The sequence below is a fragment of the Phyllobates terribilis genome, unplaced genomic scaffold, assembly GCF_046119375.1.
Source record: "Phyllobates terribilis strain yellow unplaced genomic scaffold, ASM4611937v1 Scaffold_3__8_contigs__length_932513732, whole genome shotgun sequence".
NCBI classification, from domain to species: domain Eukaryota; kingdom Metazoa; phylum Chordata; class Amphibia; order Anura; family Dendrobatidae; genus Phyllobates; species Phyllobates terribilis.
This window is the reverse complement of record NW_027362763.1, coordinates 206,193,741-206,208,384: the sequence shown is the minus strand read 5'-3', so window position 1 is coordinate 206,208,384 and position 14,644 is coordinate 206,193,741. Positions and strand designations below refer to the sequence as shown.

Genomic DNA, 14,644 nt, shown 5'->3' with positions numbered 1-14,644 from the left:
ATTCCAGAGTTATTGGAATATAAAGTAACGAATGTCAGATTTTAAAAATCCAGTCTAGTCACTAAGGGGTTATTCAAACCCTGTGAGGTTTATCCAAGTTTGATTGATCACCATAACATACAAATGTTATTTAGCAGGAAGATGAAGCAGTTACATATTGGAAAGGTCAGTAATAATCTAACCAGCCTGGGTAAAACTAGAAGTTGATTGCAATAGGACGACAACATTTTCCATCAAGTTGTCGGCTAAGAGATATACCACATTAATAAAAATCATTAAATTAATTTTACTGCCCAGTTCCCACAGTGTGTATTATAATCTAAGCCCACCCTGAGAAGAAGCCACCCTTTAACTCATAGACATCAGCCCTTTGAGCCCAACGGAAAACCTAGCCAGGCTATAAGACAGCATGGTGGAACTTTACAAACATGGTTCCCACCTACAAAAAAAAGTGGAACAATGCACCCATTAAATTTTTTTAATGATTTTTTTTTATCTTAATAAAAAAAACACAACACACATTTATACGTATGTACAGAAACATTTCTACCCGATATCCTTCTTACATAAAATCAAAAAGTTTTTACAATCAGTGAAATCATTAACAGAACCACAGCAGGTGATGGATCTCTGATACAATTCAGCATTACAATAGAAAAACTATATCTTAAAAAATAATTTAGTAAATGATGAACATAACACACAACGAGTGAAGAGTCTCTGCTGGATATTGGGGATACTGATGACAACTGCAGACCGATGCTGGTGGAGAATGAACATGGCGGATAATCAGGACTCGTTCTTCAGTACTGAAAGCTTCTCTTCGTCTGAATGTCATCTAATATTTGCTGCAGCTCTTCTTCTTCAAAGCGGCCTTCAAGACTGGAGGAAAGGTGGGAGGCAAAAGCAAGATGAAAAATTGCAATATTTTGAATAATCTCAAGATAAAATCCTTTTCTGCAGCATGCAGTGTTGGACTAAGGCTACATTCAGATACAGACACAAATCCTTAGCAAAATCTGTATAAGATTTGCAGACTGTTAGTTAACCTTAAAACTTTGTAAAGAAAATAAAAAAAAAAAAAAAAAAAGAAGAATTGGCCCCCAAAGACGGACAACCCCTTCAAGGAGTTCACGGCTCACCTGTCTCCCGCTTGCGCTCCTGATTGACAGCGGCATGGTTCCGCTGATGGCTCAATTTATGCGCTCTATGATGCTGCTATATGAGGCAGCTTAGCCTCACTAGCATCAAAGAAATGCAGGCGCTGGGAACAGCATGTAAATGCTGCACTCCTTGCACGGAGCATACACTGCACTGGTGACTGGTAACAGGCAAAAAGCCATAAACCAAATTAAAAGACTTTCCATTCTTGAGAATGAAGATTTTAAATAATAAAAATGTCTAAGTTACACTTTGCAATTTTAATTTAAGAATAATGGGGTCTGGTCACTGAAATATTCTAAAACCAGACAGGCCACGTACCTTGGAATTAATGCTTTGGCCTCATCCGCTGTTTCCGGACATAGATTGGCTAAACATGCCAACTCAAACCTGTGCAGCTTCTTCTGTAAGAGCAGGCTGTGGGAAGAGAGGGGTCAGCTTAGTGCCGTCTCATATCATTAGGGTAAGAGCAACATTATGGACAAATGTAAAGTGTGGCTACATTTCATTTCTACATGTAAATAAAATAGTCTCTTAATCATATTCGTACATTTCTCTTAAGATCTTATACCTTTGACTAAATCAGTGAGGTTACAGAAAGGTTTGCCAACATCAAAGTGAGGACTGTTGACTGCTCCAGAATGTAAGGTTATATACACTGCTCAAAAAAATAAAGGGAACACTTAACAGAATATAACTCCAAGTAAATCAAACTTCTGTGAAATCAAACTGTCCACTTAGGAAGCAACACTGATTGACAATCAATTTCACATGCTGTTGTGCAAATGGAATAGACAATAGATGGAAATTATTGGCAATTATCAAGACCCACTCAATAAAGGAGTGGTTCTGCAGGTGGGGACCACAGACCACATCTCAGTACCAATGCTTTCTGGCTGATGTTTTGGTCACTTTTGAATGTTGGTTGTGCTTTCACACTCGTGGTAGCATGAGACGGACTCTACAATCCACAGAAGTTGCTCAAGTAGTGCAGCTCATCCAGGATGGCACATCAATGCGAGCTGTGGCAAGAAGGTTTGCCGTGTCTGTCAGCATAGTGTCCAGAGGCTGGAGGCGCTACCAGGAGACAGGCCAGTACACCAGGAGACGTGGAGGGGGCCGTAGGAGAGCAACAACCCAGTAGCAGGACCGCTATCTCCGCCTTTGTGCAAGGAGGAACAGGAGGAGCACTGCCAGAGCCCTGCAAAATGACCTCCAGCAGGCCACAAATGTGCATGTGTCTGCACAAACGGTTAAAAACCGACTCTATGAGGGCCTGACGTCCGCAGATGGGGGTTGTGCTCACAGCCCAACACCGTGCAGGACGCTTTGCATTTGCCACAGAACACCAGGATTGGCAAAGTCACCACTGGCGCTCTGTGCGCTTCACAGATGAAAGCAGGCTCACACTGAGCACATGTGACAGACGTGACAGAGTCTGGAGACTCCGTGGAGAACCATCTGCTGCCTGCAACATCCTTCAGCATGACCGGTTTGGCAGTGGGTCAGTAATGGTGAGGGGTGGCATTTCTTTGGAGGGCCGCAGAGCTCTCCATGTGCTCGCCAGAGGTAGCCTGACTGCCATTAGGTACCGAGATGAGATCCTCAGACCCCTTGTGAGACCATATACTGGTGTGGTTGGCCCTGGGTTCTTCCTAATGCAGGACAATGCCAGACATCATGTGGCTGGAGTGTGTCAGCAGTTCCTGCAAGATGAAAGCATTGAAGCTATGGACTGGCCCGCCCGTTCCCCAGACCTGAATCCGATTGAGCACATCTGGGACATCATGTCTCGCTCCATCCACCAACGTCACGTTGCACCACAGACTGTCCAGGAGTTGGAGGATGCTTTAGTCCAGGTCTGGGAGGAGATCCCTCAGGAGACCATCCACAACCTCATCATGAGCATGCCCAGGCGTTGTAGGGAGGTCATACAGGCACGTGGAGGCCACACACAATACTGAGCCTCATTTTGACTTGTTTTAAGGACATTACATCAAAGTTGGATCAGCCTGTAGTGTGTTTTTCCACTTTAATTTTGGGGGTGACTCCAAATCCAGGCCTCCATTGGTTAATAAATTTGATTTCCATTGATGATTTTTGTGTGATTTTGTTGTCAGCACATTCAACTTTGTACAGAAGAAAGTATTCAATGAGAATATTTCATTCAGTCAGATCTAGGATGTGTTATTTGAGTGTTCCCTTTATTTTTTTGAGCAGTGTAGAATTTACCTGCAGAATGTAGAGAGATATATGGACAAACTAAACACCAGATTGCGGTAAACTACTTACAATCTAAAGATACAGTTAAGCTCATTTTTGGGAAGGGGTTAAGAAGTTTGAAAAAGATTAAATGAACCATAATAATGCTGTTTGCCATAGACCCCTGTAGAGGGGTTTTGGCATCTTCAGCCCATTCACCCTCATGGCTGCAGTGTACAGTCTGCCGTCCCTTTCATTCATTACCTCTGCGCCTTCCGAGAGTTTATTATTTCTTGTTAGAGCATATTCAGTTTCAGCATCAGTTTTTCTTGTACGAGTGCTATCAATGTTTTTCATGGATGTCACTCATACCAATGAAAGTCTATGGGGCTGTTAACATGTTTGATCGTTTCCTCAGACCTAGTGACCTGTGCAAAATCACGGAGACATGTACGATATTGATCCGTGTGTCAGATCAAACTCGCCAATGAAAGTCTGTGTGTCCTGGAAAGGTGGAGGAGGGACTCGGACAGCACTTGGATGCCATCTTTGTGCTGTCTGTCTTTTCACTGACCAGTACATAGAAGGTGAGAAAATTTTTTTCTCATCAGTGAAAAAGAAAAAAACAATGAAACTGACAACTTGCCGGTGAAACTTTGTTTTCCTTGTACATCAAAAAAACCTGACATCTGAATAACGCCTTAGGTGTTTCTTACAGATAGAACTCATACTTATTATAGTCTATGGGGCTGTTTACATGTCCATGTAATTTTGCAGACTGTCTGGTCTGCACCAAAAGACTGAGACATGTCCAACTGTGGTCCAAGTCAACGAACAAACAATGCAAGTCTATAGTTCTATCAAAAAAAAAAAACACACATACACTGAACAGCACTCATATGAATTTATCATCCAAAAAAAAAAATAATTTGGTTAAAAATTCTGATGGTAATAACTATGCAAATTGCCTCTTGAGAGAAAAAGAGGACTTGAACTCTATAGTGCCACCTATTGGAAGCAGCAATCCTACAAGTCACAATCAACTCTTTAAAGAGTCGTGCAACATAACTTAGGATAAAAGCCAAATAAGAATGGTAATAACTGTCACCCTAATCAAGCGCTGATTAAAACCGGTCTGCTTATGTTGCATAAAAGAGAAAAAGAAAATCACTGACGTCTGAATAAGACCTAAGATGCAAGAATGCATCTGTGAGAAAGAGTTCAGGGAAGAGCAAGATGCAGCAGAAATGTACGACTTTTATATAAGATAGTATATAGCCATTCGAGTATTCACTGTAGGTGATGGTGATACCTTCTGACACTGGCAATGGTTTCTCTGTTCTTGAAGCGGCTGAACCTGGCGGTGTAGTTGAGCGTTTTCATAAAGACTTCGGATAACTCCTGTTCCTCTTCTGCGCTCTCATTCTGCTGTTTTCTGTGCTCCAGTAACATGTGCACTTCTGAATTCAGCAGCGTCTCTGCACTCTCAAACTCTGCACAAAAATAAAGTGTTCACATGATTTCTCTACTGTTACAGGAATGTTCTAATCTATGTTCAGGAGCGCACGCCCCACCATCAGCCCACGCACCCCCTCTGCCTCCTAGTTGCTGGGGGCAATGTCCTCCTGAAGATTGACTGTTGGGCCTGCCCAAGCTGCCAGCAGAGCCTAAAAGGTTGGTGGTAATCTAGACAACAAGTTGTACACTACAGAATTAAAAATCCATTTGTTCTTGAGACCAGCGAGGATTTGTAATAATAATGGCAGATCGGTGGGTGCTGGATACCACTGATCTGCTACTGATGACCTATCAATACTTTATACCTGGAAAACCGTTTTAAGTGTAGGTCAACTGGAATTTTCCTAAAATCAAGCTATTGTCCATTTGAAACGAATTGGGGGCAAACATAGGACACAAGGAGCCCCACTCTGAATAGAACTGCTGGGAATTGCAGAGCACAGTCCCTGGCTTTCTCCTGCAGTCCCAGACAATGAATGGAGCGGGGGATGGGCATGTAACCCTCCATTCCAGACACAGGTCTGCAGAGACCGATAGTCAGGACTTCGGGGGCCCGGTGCTCAGACCCATCTCCTCTGCTATGGACAGAGAACCCTCTAAATATAGGGGATACCCGAATACCAGCAGCAGATGGCTCCTACACTGCAGCCCAGGACAGGGAGCACACAGGCTGCTGGTGTCTGCAGCTCCCCGGACATCATACACAAGCCTATACACACAGGCTGCTGGTGTCTGCGGCTCCCCAGACTGCACCACTGACATCATACATAGACCTATACACACGGGCTGCTGGTGTCTGCGGCTCCCCAGACTGCACCACTGACATCATACATAGACCTATACACACGGGCTGCTGGTGTCTGCGGCTCCCCAGACTGCACCACTTACATCATACATAGACCTATACACAAGGGCTGCTGGTGTCTGCGGCTCCCCAGACTGCACCACTGACATCATACATAGACCTATACACAAGGGCTGCTGGTGTCTGCGGCTCCCCAGACTGCACCACTGACATCATACATAGACCTATACACACGGGCTGCTGGTGTCTGCGGCTCCCCAGACTGCACCACTGACATCATACATAGACCTATACACACGGGCTGCTGGTGTCTGCGGCTCCCCAGACTGCACCACTGACATCATACATAGACCTATACACACAGGCTGCTGGTGTCTGCGGCTCCCCAGACTGCACCACTGACATCATACATAGACCTATACACACGGGCTGCTGGTGTCTGCGGCTCCCCAGACTGCACCACTGACATCATACATAGACCTATACACAAGGGCTGCTGGTGTCTGCGGCTCCCCAGACTGCACCACTGAGATCATACATAGACCTATACACAAGGGCTGCTGGTGTCTGCAGCTCCCCAGACTGCACCACTGACATCATACACAAGCCTATACACACGGGCTGCTGGTGTCTGCGGCTCCCCAGACTGCACCACTGACATCATACATAGACCTATACACAAGGGCTGCTGGTGTCTGCAGCTCCCCAGACTGCACCACTGAGATCATACATAGACCTATACACACGGGCTGCTGGTGTCTGTGGCTCCCCAGACTGCACCACTGACATCATACATAGACCTATACACACGGGCTGCTGGTGTCTGCGGCTCCCCAGACTGCACCACTGACATCATACATAGACCTATACACACGAGCTGCTGGTGTCTGCGGCTCCCCAGACTGCACCACTGACATCATACAGAGACCTATACACAAGGGCTGCTGGTGTCTGCGGCTCCCCAGACTGCACCACTTACATCATACATAGACCTATACACAAGGGCTGCTGGTGTCTGCGGCTCCCCAGACTGCACCACTGACATCATACATAGACCTATACACAAGGGCTGCTGGTGTCTGCAGCTCCCCAGACTGCACCACTGAGATCATACATAGACCTATACACACGGGCTGCTGGTGTCTGCGGCTCCCCAGACTGCACCACTGAGATCATACATAGACCTATACACACGGGCTGCTGGTGTCTGCGGCTCCCCAGACTGCACCACTGACATCATACATAGACCTATACACACGGGCTGCTGGTGTCTGCGGCTCCCCAGACTGCACCACTGACATCATACATAGACCTATACACACGAGCTGCTGGTGTCTGCGGCTCCCCAGACTGCACCACTGACATCATACAGAGACCTATACACAAGGGCTGCTGGTGTCTGCGGCTCCCCAGACTGCACCACTGACATCATACATAGACCTATACACAAGGGCTGCTGGTGTCTGTGGCTCCCCAGACTGCACCACTGACATCATACATAGACCTATACACAAGGGCTGCTGGTGTCTGCAGCTCCCCAGACTGCACCACTGACATCATACATAGACCTATACACAAGGGCTGCTGGTGTCTGCGGCTCCCCAGACTGCACCACTGACATCATACATAGACCTATACACATGGGCTGCTGGTGTTTGCGGCTCCCCAGACTGCACCACTGACATCATACAGAGACCTATACACAAGGGCTGCTGGTGTCTGCGGCTCCCCAGACTGCACCACTGACATCATACATAGACCTATACACACGAGTGCTGGTGTCTGCGGCTCCCCAGACTGCACCACTGACATCATACATAGACCTATACACATGGGCTGCTGGTGTCTGCGGCTCCCCAGACTGCACCACTGACATCATACATAGACCTATATACAAGGGCTGCTGGTGTCTGCGGCTCCCCAGACTGCACCACTGACATCATACATAGACCTATATACATGGGCTGCTGGTGTTTGCGGCTCCCCAGACTGCACCACTGACATCATACAGAGACCTATACACAAGGGCTGCTGGTGTCTGCGGCTCCCCAGACTGTACCACTGACATCATACATAGACCTATACACAAGGGCTGCTGGTGTCTGCGGCTCCCCAGACTGCACCACTGACATCATACATAGACCTATACACACGGGCTGCTGGTGTCTGCGGCTCCCCAGACTGCACCACTGACATCATACATAGACCTATACACACGGGCTGCTGGTGTCTGCGGCTCCCCAGACTGCACCACTGACATCATACATAGACCTATATACAAGGGCTGCTGGTGTCTGCGGCTCCCCAGACTGCACCACTGACATCATACATAGACCTATATACATGGGCTGCTGGTGTTTGCGGCTCCCCAGACTGCACCACTGACATCATACAGAGACCTATACACACGGGCTGCTGGTGTCTGCGGCTCCCCAGACTGCACCACTGACATCATACATAGACCTATACACACGAGTGCTGGTGTCTGCGGCTCCCCAGACTGCACCACTGACATCATACATAGACCTATACACACGGGCTGCTGGTGTCTGCGGCTCTCTGGACCCCTCTGATTACACACACGGTTTGGGGCGTCCATCCCCGGGTCACAGTCTCACCTTTGGGGAACAGCAGCTGGGAGGCGTCCTCCTCCACGTCACCTGTCCGCACTTCAGCACCACCAGCCGCCATCCTGGATCACACTGAAATGACGTAAGCGGAAGTGGCATAGAGCATAGAGGCTAGATGTCGGCGCTCTATCCGGAGGTCTCATCTCTATGGTGAAGGGAAACCACTGGACCCGGAAATGCGGTGCAGAAAGCTGAAAACAATCACATGACCGGAGCTGTAGAAGCCATCTCACATTCATAGGACTAATACAGGACTAGGATTGTACGGAGCGGAGTCTGCTGTGGGTTTGGAAGGTGTTAGGGCAGAAAAGCTCCTGATCTGCTTCACACAATCCTAGACTGATATAGTTCTGCTGTACCTGCAGCCACCACTAGGAGGAGACACAGCATAAGGATTTATACAGTGACCCGTCTCCACAGTCAGGAACGCCCCTAGTGGTGTCAGAAACAATTTTAATTAAAAGGGTACATCCACTTACCCTTCCATGGTTTGCGCCCTGAGCTGACATTTTTATTTACACCATATTGTGGTACATATGATATTTTGATAGTTTATATTGGGGGGAGAACGCTGATCACAAAATGTAAATTTTAATTTTAATTTGCATACTTCCGGCCACATTCCGACTAGACTGTATCCAGCCTCGCTCAATGCAAGTGACCCATCTAGTTAGCACTTGACCGTATGTATGCAAATTACATTCTTGTGATCACATGACCACCGGGACCGGAGACTCCTCAAAGCGTGCAGTGCGCGTGATGTGAGGATTCACAAGTCTGCAGTTACATGGAGTGAAAAGTAGGCAGTGTTTATAAAAATATACAAAAGATATTACAATAGGGGACAAAACAGTACAGTATACACAATCACATAAAATAAAAAAGGAACAACAAAAGAAAATTACTAGACTTGATGTCACAGAAATGCTGCAGATTGAAAAATGGCACAGTCCTACAGCAAGCTGTATCTCCCAGTACTGAACAATGATTACAATTCAGAATTTGCTTTTATTTGATAAAAGTCACACCCACATACTTCCCCTTGGTGACCTCAGATGGGGTTGGTCCATGGGATGTGGCTCCAGTCCCACAAAATTATGGGATTCTCAACCTTCAAAATATCTGCCCCCCTAGAGGTCCTATGCGGTAGATATTAGTGCCATATTAATGGCATATTTCCTATCATGATTTTAGCTCTCTATATATAGTAAACATGGCATATATAATGTTATCCATTGGGCCAATATTAATTTGGGGCTGAGACACAGGCCATACAGTGCTATAAGTAAATGCGTTACCTTCGCCGAAAATAACAATAATCTCCCATAACTATAGGACCTACGCCTGTCACAAAAAAACACAATATTCCTAACTGGACTTCGGCTCTAAAGAGTCAGTTTGTAGTTATTTTGAACATAGGAAGCCTTATCTCCACAGGCGCTAACAGTATAGACCTTGTGTCTACTCTCCATTGGATAACCCACTTCAATTACCTGTTCAAAACAGGAGATCATAACTGCACAAGGGTCATACTGAGTGTTTAGAGTGCTAGCTCTCGTTCCCAAGTTGTGATGATGCCATGTTTTAATCCTCAATATGAGGTGACCCCATGTGACCCATTGTTACTATATAAGCATGTGTACTGGGGATAAGGTTTTAGTCAGTCTATCTGTCTTGTAGACTGGATCTCTGCCTCCACTCCCTCCATTGCTATCTTGTAGTATTTTATTTAAATTTGTTTTCTACTTGACCTCTTTGTTAGGGCTCTTTGACAGGTCTGTGTTTCCAGAATGTGTGGTGACAGTTTCCACACGTACTGGAGACACCGACACACGTAGACCCATTCAAATGAATGGGTCTGTGCAAATGCCAGTGTGTTTCCACAGACCGTCTGTCCGTGTGCTCCACACGCTGACATGTCCGTTTTTTTGTGGATGCACGGTCCGCAAAACATCTCACACAGTTAGTTCTTTTCACAAGCGCCGGGTGCTGAACACTGCCCTCATCATGGTTCCCTGCCTGTGCTGCAATCAGCACCAGCAGGGACAGTGATGATGGTAGTAATATCTGCTCCTGCAGTGTCCCTGTGTAAAAATAAGAATAAAATCCTTATACTCATCTGCCCTCAGATGACCCGCTGTAATCTGCTGAAACGGAGGAGCCGGGGAGAATGAGCTGCTCCGAAGCTGTGCTCAGTGAGTGACAGGACACTGCTCCTGAGCTCAGTGGAGGTCCAGAGCCGCTTGCTGGAACGCTTCATTTTCCTCAGCTCCTCTGCTGATCGGTCGCATGGATTACAGCGGGGGACACTTAGGACAGGTGAGTATATGGATTTTTTATTTTATTCTTATTTTTACACAGGTGGACACTGCGGGAGCAGACAACTACCCTCATCACTGCCCACTCCCATTATGTGATCGACTTACCTACCTTCTAGAGCCAGTTTCACAAGACCATATATTTCCAGTAGCGGAAAAAACGGTGCTAGAAATATCCATATCCTGTGTGTCCGAGTGTGTCACACGTGTGGCAACCGGGAACTGCCTGGGAATCAGCGGTAGAGTTAGTGCTGTTCCCAAGCTCCGGGTGCTGAACGCTGCTCTCATCATGGTTCCCTGCCGGCGCTGCGATCAGCACCAGCAGGGACAGTGATGAGAGTAGTAGTGTTTGCTCCCACAGTGTCCAACTTTAAAAATAAGAATAAAACAAAAAATCCTTATGCTCACCTGTCCTAAGTGTCCCCCGCTGTAATCCATGCGAACGATCACGTGAGCGGGCCCCGGAGCTGCGCTCAGCCAGAGGTGTCTTGTCATTCACTGAGCTCAGCGCAGCTGGGGGGCCTCCTCGCTGGAGCGGCTCATTCTCCCCGGCTCCTCTGCTTAATCGGTTGCATGGATTACAGCGGGGGACACTTAGGACAGGTGAGTATAAGGATTTTTTTATTTTATTCTCATTTTTACAGATGGACACTGCTGGAGCAGAATACTACTCTCATCATTGTCCCTGCTGGTGCTGATCGCAGCTCTGGCAGGGAGCAATGATGAGGGCTGTGTTCAGCACCCGGCACTTGGGAACAGTGCTAACTGTACTGCTGATTCCCAGGCGACGGTATGTGTGATCCTGATGCGGCACACGGTTGTCACACCTATCATAGACATGGATACACGGACACGGATATCTCTGGTACTGTTTTTTCCAGTACCAAAAATATCAGGACATGTGAAAGAGCCCTAAGAAAGTGATATTCTTGAAAGTCAGTCATTCTCCATTTTAACGTTATGGCTCCAGTGGAGGGACTTCAAAAGTGATGACAGGTTCTTTTTCATTAAAAATTTGTCACCCCATTTATGTTGCATGAAATAGTGAAAGCGGCCTGTTTTCAGCAGCATCAGTTATGTGTTAATTATATGCAATAGATTTGTTAAAGGCATTTGTCCCTGTCAGGGATACACACAATCCCGATAACTCATAGAGACCACCCACAGTGTTCTCTGGAGTGAACAGCTCTCTGCTGCCCCCTATCGCCTGGACAATTGAACGATTGGCCAACGATCAATATAGGAGGCTGCCAGCTGTTCTCACTAAGTAGATATTGGCAAGCTGACAATGAGCGTATGGCATACACACCACTTTGCAACACATGGAATATATGTATATACCCTTGAACAATAACCCAAGAAAGATTATTAGCTGCCACCACCAATCAGTTCTAGCTGATTGTATGCCTTATAGGCAGCGTGTGGCTTCGGGGGAGGCACGATTACAGAGCAAAAGAAACAGAACTATTAAATGTTATATTTAATCCAAAGGGAGGCAGTGTTTATGAAAAAATATACAAAATATTTTACAAAGGGGACAAAACACTACAGCATATACAGTTACAGAAAATAAAAGGGATTAACAGAAGAACTTATTATACCGATCGCAGAGACGATTCAGTTTAGCCGGAGGAGAGCACTCCGATTTGACCGTTCCGCAAACGTGGCCCCTGCTTACACGAAAATATGTATCTCTCAGCATGAACGCAGATCATCATCCGGCTTGATCTTTTATGCCAAATGGGGCCCTGCCCACACACTCCCCCTTGTGATGACCTCACATGGGCCGAATTGTGGGCTGTCTCAGCCCTTCATAGTTTTATTAAATTCATAATTTCTGCAATAACTCCTCGCTTGATTTTCGCAGACGTTAGCAAGTGATGCCATATTTTTTATTGGGATTTTACCTTTCCTTAGAGATCAAACATGACATGGCTGCTTTCAGTTATCTGTACACTGTTAAGTTACAGCTCATCGCCAGGCCTCACAGATATGAAAAAATATGCATCCTGTTCCACAATTAGCCCTGCCGCTAAAAATATATGTCCCATCACAATCAGAGTTAGAGAAATTCCGCTATTCTATGTTTCCTTTCAGTGCCTCCGTGTCCCACAGATGTCTGGAGATTAAAGGAATGTGCAAATCTGAATTACCCGGCTATTCCAAGGAGTGTGAGATATTCCCTTTAAAGCTTAACGAGACGTTTCCTATCTCTTTCAGGTGTCCTACTCTTTATCTCTAATCAATACACAACTCATTGAGTCCCTGGCCCATATGCTAAACGGAGTCCAATCAAACACATGTCTCTATTACTAGCCACAATGGACATCTTCCTCGTCTTTGTTCAACCAGGGACTCTCTTTCGCATGGTAATTAACCTGGATGATTAAGTTTGTCACCGTGTTGTATGTGCTGTAGCCAATACCGGATATCAGCATAGGACACTCTGGGGTGACTCATTGATGGGGAGTAAAGTGCTGTTTGTTTTTTATAACAAACTGCATCTCTATATCAAGATTTTCTGAAAGGGGACAACATCTTTAATCTCACTTTTTAATAGTTCTGTGCTTCCCTTCCCCCCACTGCAGATTGACACCTTCCTATTGCTGTACATACAGAGAATGCTGCCAATGGCACTGTGCACACTATGTCTTTTAAACTCAGGCGAACCTGATGAGTTTTTCGGGCAGAAGATGCTTCAGGGATCTCTGGAGATTTTTTTTAAGCATCTTTTGTGTAATTTTTTCAGTCTTTAACTGAACATTTTTTGGACAGTTTTGGGTGTCGGCGTATTTTTGGGAGGGTTTTTTCATGATTTCTGTGAAGTCTTTTTTAGAGCTCGCTCAGACAAGTGTATAACATGGCCGAGTGCTATGCAATGTTTTGCACTCGGACTAGTGTTATTCTATGGGGCAGCTCAGATCTGCGATTATTTTCTCATGCTGAGAATCGGATTGCACGTAACCCACACAAGTATATGGATGCGTGTGAAACATTGGACTGCACTCGGATGTCATACAAGTGCAGTTCGATTACTGCGGATACCGCCAATGGAGGAGATGGAGAAATGACTGTCTCCGTCTCCTCCGCACCTGTGCTCCGATTCTCTCATGTGACAGAGTTTGAGCCGAGTGTCATTAGCATAACGGGCCCCGATTCTCTCGTATGACACAAGTGGTGAAAAGTCGTTTCAAAGCCTGAAGATGTGCAAAGCAAGTCACTTTTACACAGAAATGAATATATTCATTCTTTTGAACATTTGTTGAGAGGTTTTTCAAGCAGTTTCTGCAGTGGAATCCGCCTGAAAAGATGTTATGTGCACAGAGCCCTCAGTAACATTTCCTGGATTGTCAGGATTCCCATAGTATTTTTTTTTAAATTTGGCAACAATATGGCGGTATTATTCAGTCTTTGTTTGGCCGTGTTATTCAGTCACAGTATGGTGGTAATATAGTGGTAATATTCCTTCTTTGTATAATGGTTGTCCAGTCCTACAAGGTAGTGGTCATATAATGGAACTATTTAGTCATGGCATGGGTGTTTTACTCACAGTATGGTGGTGTTATTAGGAAATTATATAGTGGTATTATTCAGTCTATGTATAGGAATAATATTTAGTCTCAGCATTTATTACTATGTGCTCAAGAAGACCAGATGATTAGGGGCACAATCCACACCACTGACCACCAGGACCAGGCTGCTCGCTGGGCAGATCAGACTTCTGGAAATGTTGCAACTGGTACCAATTATTTTTACATTATCATAACTAGTGATCAATTATAATTAATAATTTTATTTTTGAGGTTCTCCTTTGTTATCACTGACCGATTAGCATTGCGCTTGACTAGACATGAACTTACCATACGAATAATTGGTATAAATGGGCCTTTAATCAGGGTGCATTTATGACCAGTGCCTGGGGCAGCATGAACTGTAAATATAGCCCTGCGTATGACTACATTCGGGAGAAATTGCATAACAATATATGGGGTCTATTTTATCCTATTATC

The 14,644-nt window shown here is 45.6% G+C and overlaps 1 protein-coding gene across 1 annotated transcript; it reads right to left on the bottom strand.

Annotated features, from left to right (window-relative positions):
* Positions 1-462: 462 nt before the first annotated feature.
* Positions 463-8,459, bottom strand: POLR2D (RNA polymerase II subunit D). Its single transcript, XM_073673038.1, has 4 exons — positions 8,305-8,459; positions 4,676-4,856; positions 1,483-1,578; positions 463-882 (listed from the first exon to the last, which is right to left on the bottom strand). Exons 1-4 carry the CDS (start codon positions 8,375-8,377, stop codon positions 804-806), a joined length of 429 nt encoding a protein of 142 aa, XP_073529139.1. The 5' UTR covers positions 8,378-8,459; the 3' UTR covers positions 463-803.
* Between the last annotated feature and the right edge of the window lie 6,185 nt (positions 8,460-14,644).

What these genes read in the sequence shown, in the direction of transcription:
- POLR2D (XM_073673038.1), bottom strand. Translation starts at nt 8,377, where the DNA reads ATGGCGGCTGGTGGTGCTGAAGTGCGGACAGGTGACGTGGAGGAGGAC. An exon ending in CCAGCTGCTGTTCCCCAAAG is followed by an intron (nt 4,857 to 8,304) that starts GTGAGACTGTGA and finishes ATTTTTGTGCAG; the next exon opens with AGTTTGAGAGTGCAGAGACG. An exon ending in ACCATTGCCAGTGTCAGAAG is followed by an intron (nt 1,579 to 4,675) that starts GTATCACCATCA and finishes CTCTTCCCACAG; the next exon opens with CCTGCTCTTACAGAAGAAGC.